This window comes from Didymella exigua, assembly GCF_010094145.1.
Source record: "Didymella exigua CBS 183.55 unplaced genomic scaffold M421scaffold_27, whole genome shotgun sequence".
NCBI classification, from domain to species: domain Eukaryota; kingdom Fungi; phylum Ascomycota; class Dothideomycetes; order Pleosporales; family Didymellaceae; genus Didymella; species Didymella exigua.
Window position 1 is genome coordinate 20,108 of NW_022984801.1, and position 5,232 is coordinate 25,339.

Genomic DNA, 5,232 nt, shown 5'->3' on the forward strand with positions numbered 1-5,232 from the left:
CGAGGGCTAGCTAGCCAATCAGGTTGCAGGGTTCGCGCACAGATGCCCCCTCCGGGGCCATACGCGCAGCTGTTCATACGGAGAGGTCAGTGACACCTAAGCGGCCCACTACCCACCCTTTTCCTCTTTACCGCTGCGCTCAGTAGAGAATTCTATATAGTGATAATGAAGTTATTAGGGTGTAAAAATCACGATTTTTGGTGTAAAATCAAGTGGCCAGCTCGCTTGGGTGGCCAGCTCGCTTGTGGAGTACGTTACCTAGTTTTGACATTCATAAAGTTTGCAATGAATCCATGTCACCATTGCTTGACCGAAACGTAGGGCAGACTTCTCTAAGTACAACTTGAGCTGGAGGCGTTGTGCGCACGCTCGCACGACCCTGTTCTCAAACGCCATAAGCACTCGCACATAAATCTCGGTAACTTCAGGGTCGCTTGCACATTCCTGTACTTGAAGTCAAAAACTTCATGGATTCTCGTACAGCCTTGTCCAGGCGTACCTACATAACCGCCTGAGACCTGTGGACGTTCGCGGGACCCAATTATTGGACACCATACAGAAATTATAAGTCCACGTGGCTGCGCGACAAGCACAGCAAGAGCCTGAGCATGGTCCTCCCCCTGAGATGCGTCCACAAGAAACATTCGCACTTAGGTGATACTTGTATACAAATAGCTACGATAACTCGACACTTCTACTCTATGTACTCACGGTTAAACCAGGGAAGAGCTAGCAGTTCAGCAGCTGACAGGCGATCTTTGGGATCGTACTTTAGGGCGGACCTTATCACTGCAAGGAGTCCAGCACTTTCATTATATGTCATCTTTTTTGGCTTTCTCCTCTGAAATCTTTGCTCGAGCGTATCGCCAACCAAGATATCACTGGGTATCTCTGACTCTCCCACATCTGACCGAATTTGTTCTCCATCCTTATTGAAATATCTCTTCCCGCGAGGCCATCTCTCGAACATCGCTGGAGGTAATGGTCCGAGGGCGTGAATCATTTGGAGGAGATGATCGTCGTTGTTTTTCTGGAGGGCTTGGTCGTTACAATCTGCTCCTGGAAGGAAATCGCCATCACCCTCCTGGGGGAGATTGTTATCATTGCTCGTTCCGTGCAGATGGTCGGTATTGGTGCGCGCCAGGTTGAATGGTGGCATGACAAACAGAGGTGCCATAGTGAAGAGCTCGAACAGAAGGCAGCCAAAGCTCCAGATGTCAATCTGGTGATCGAAACTGGACTGGAGTACGACCTCGGGGGCGCGCAGCCCGATTGCGATGACTGGTGTCGCAGGAGGGTCATTGGAGAAGAACGCTGCTTGATATCAGGGCTGTTGACTTGAGACTCGACAAGTAGTACGTACCGGCACCAAGGTCAGAGAGCTTCAGCTCAACAGGAACTTCACGATCCCAGAACTCCGTAAGCGGCCGGTTTTCATAGATGCGCTCAGGAATTTGTGGATTGCCTTTGACCCCTGTAGACCAGCATTTGCCTCCAGAGGAAGGTTGTTGGATTGGGATGGTAAGGGACAGAAGCAGGTTTCCAGGATTTGAATCACTGTGCGCAATTCCCAAGTCGTGAAGGCATTTCAGTGCCGTTAGTAGCTGCTTGCATATCGATTTGGCCTGCCAAGCATGGATTGGATTATAGTCAGGATCGTAACATGCCGCGACAGCGGGCCCCATGGGCTCGAAGACCAAGCACTCATGCTCACCGTTCGGACCATCGTGCTTGAAGCTATCCAGAAGTGTAACGATGTGGCCTCGTGCAGTGGCGTTGGCACGTATGATCCGGTTAATGTGTACTTCTTTGGACGTACTGGACGCGTCGGAGCTCAAGATTTTGATTGCGACGTACCGAGGATTACTTTTTGGTACCTGGTTAGCAAGTAGACGATACAGGCGCTGGAGGTGTGGTACCTAGTGCACTCCGCGAGCCACACAGTTGAGAACGACCCGTGGCCCAGCTTGCGAATGATCTTGTACTGGTAGCGATCCGCTTGAAATATGTCGCCGATTTTCACGGGATGAAGTTTTCCACGCCGATACGACTCAACTCGCTCGGGGTATACCAGCCACCCCGGAAGCTTGTCACCAAAGGTTAACGACTCTCCACCTTCGTAACCCATTGGCCAAAGCTGAGGTCTGGACGGCCAGATTGGTCTGGAAGACGTCGGTCAAAGTATCGATTCTTTGGGAGGCAGCTGATCCGCCAAGTATCCAGGATCGAGCGCCAGGTGCCTTTTGCTGCCTAACAACGAGGATGTCAGGCGCGAGAGTAGCTAGACAGTCTGATTATAGATGCCCAAACGTCGTGAGGAGACAAGTGCGGATCAGTCGATTTGCAGGTGCTCAGGTGATGGAAGGCACTTGAACAAGGAGCTTAAGGTAACGGCGGAATGCAAATCTAAAATAAGATGCGGTAGGCAAGGTGGTCGGGTTGAAATAAGCGCCAAATCTGAATCGAGCTCCGCATTCGAATCGACCCTGCACTAGCGTGTCTCATGCGTCGCCCATCAAAATGCACCAGTTAACCGCCAATCTCGTTGTCCAAGCAATTGCGACGGGTCATTTCTTACGATTCGCCCACAATATGCGGAATCGCAGCAGATCCGCCCGCATAACAGCGCCAGCAAGTCTGGTGATCCATACGATACCAAAGACTCGAGACTTTCTTAGCCTTGGCTGGTGATACAAGCGGGCAGTAACGCGGTTATTGCCTGGTTACGTTACCAGGACTAGTCCACGGCATCTTATGTTGGATGCCCAAGATGACGTAGTTGGGTTGTGCGACGTCTCCGAGATCAGTCTTAGGGCGATGGCGTCAATGATGATTGGAGCTCTTTCTTTCCAGCCGTTCCACTCGCGCAATTGCAGCACTTAGAATATCTACAGTGATAGGTGCATACGACATAAGGGAGCACCGCATCACGGAGGGGAACGCGTCGATGCACACATAGTATTGTCTCGTGTAGATACTGACGTCGATGATGAGAGTACTGACCCATTGCGCTAGCTGCCATTACTTGTAGCCTTGTAACTGCTGAGTCTCTCAGGCTTGACCGCAGCATTTCCAACAGGAAGGATAGCAAGCCTTAACCACCAATAACCACTACAATCAGCGCTATACTTAGATATTCTTAATAAGACTAGGTTAACAAAGGCACCTCTCCTGCAGAACAGGCCCATTGTTGGTGTGTATAATTCTTATAGTAGTGGTAGATAAAGCAAAAACGCTCTGCGTAGGTGTGTCCCTAAGGGTTTATGTTGTACCTAGTAATATATTTTTAGGCCTAGATTTTAAAAGTATAGTGCTTTGTGTTGTTACTATAGCTGCTGTGTAGACCTGAGCTGAGGATAAGTTAGTCTAGCTATTGTGAAGGTCAAAGATACAAGATTAAAAAGGGTGGAAGATGATCTAGGTCTGTGGGGCACGCACATGAGGTGGGCATGGTATGGATAGTAAGGGGGGTTCTCTGTGCTCATTGCGTAAGCACACTGGTTTATCAAGCTTGAGATGTATGTCCTCATGATTAGTTGAAGGGAGTACTGGTTGCTGTAACGACGCAGGCAAGAAGAGAGATATCCGGAATAGGTGTGAATCCGCTACAAGGCATATGGGAGTGCTAGGATGACAAGAACACTAGGATATATTCTCTACACCTAACGTACTCCACGGGTGAGTCGTTCATACGGGTGAGTCGTTCATACTGCCAAGACCACACCAAACCTCCACCCTATTATGGCTCGCATTGGCCTACTTTGGCCTTGTATACACTGGTACAGCATGTAATATTATTCAGCAACAGCTTCTACAGGCTTTTTACATGTATGCGAGTTATGCCCTACCTTATAACACTATTTATAGCGTCTTTAGGTTGCCTTACCTCCTTTAACACGCACTTGCTTCCCTGCCTTCTTACTATTACCACGCGCCCTAAACTTAGTTAGAGTAGTTAATTAAAGGCCTTCCTTAGCTGTTAGGACCCCTTCCTGCTATAACTACTTTCTTTTATACAATTTACGTTGCGTAGAGGCCTTATTTGCTGCTTGAAGCCTAGTGATTTCCTTTTAAGCTAACACTAGCTTGTGCGCTACTATAGCTGCGCCTTTAGCAAGCTTTTTAAAGGCCTTAACTATTAAAGTTAGTAAGCTGCTTGCATGCCTTTAAATCCTCTCTTAAATTAGCGTTAATTGCGACCCTATTTGCAGGGTATTGCTAGGGGTTTAGGACTGCTAGGGAGCATCTTCTATAGTAGGTAATAGTAGGGTATATAGGCAGACATTAAGACCTATTATAACCTGTTCTAGCTTAAAGGGAACTAGTCTAGCGCCTTAGAAGCCTCCTTAGATATTGCTAGGAGTAAATAACTCCTTGTAGACGCCTATAAAGCATAGCAGGAACTTAGTTTTAGTAATATGTGTAATTCTATTGTGTATAAGATCCTTAGCTTAGCGCTTATACGCCTTCTTTAAAGGGGCAAAACAACCTACATCTAGTGGCTGCAAGAGGTGTGATAAGTGTAGAGGCATACATAGTGTGATAATATTTACTTCCTTGCAGTATTGTTAGAAGTCTAGGGAGTTGTAGCTCTTATAGCTATTAATAAGGAGCAGCTAGTACACTCCTTAGGTGCGTGTCTTTGTATAGGCATTAAAGTGCTTTAACTAGTTAAGACTAAGCTAGTTAGTAGTCTATCTGTTCTTAGAGACTCTAATAACCTAGTTATAGGGCAGATTGTCCTCTTTGTACTAGGTAGAGAGGTGGTTGCGGCCTTTAAAGATGATAAAGGGTGGAATGGCCTATCCTGTGCTATTAATGCCCTGTATGACTATTGTCCACTCCTAGTTGCCCTGCTGCACTGCCTTTGGCCGTCCGCGACGCTCTAAGCCTGTAACAACTACTCCTGTTGATATCTGGCCTATCATGAAGCCTGTCTTATCAAAGTTGTACGTGTTATCATCCTGGATGCTATACTTGGCTTTAGTATTCTCTACTAGGCAGAACTAGCCCCTAATAACCTTAGGGTCCTTACACAGGGCTCTCTTGTAGTTTTACTTGTGATTAAACTTGACTTAGAGGTTAGGGCGGCGCTTAACAAACGTATTAGGCCAGTTTATGCCAACATGGGCTATATTACGCTTAGCGCGCAAAGAATTGGCCATATCAGCTACAGCAGCCAATTGAGGGGCAAATCCTCTGGCATCCAGCTCAAGTATGTACTCAGCAATC

At 47.5% G+C, this 5,232-nt stretch overlaps 1 protein-coding gene across 1 annotated transcript; it reads right to left on the bottom strand.

The window, feature by feature from the left end:
* Positions 1-694: 694 nt before the first annotated feature.
* Positions 695-2,128, bottom strand: M421DRAFT_7646 (kinase-like protein; the record flags this gene model as incomplete). The annotated part of the gene is made up of 3 exons (XM_033597222.1): positions 695-1,314; positions 1,364-1,866; positions 1,920-2,128. 3 exons carry the CDS (start codon positions 2,126-2,128, stop codon positions 695-697), a joined length of 1,332 nt encoding a protein of 443 aa, XP_033445866.1.
* Between the last annotated feature and the right edge of the window lie 3,104 nt (positions 2,129-5,232).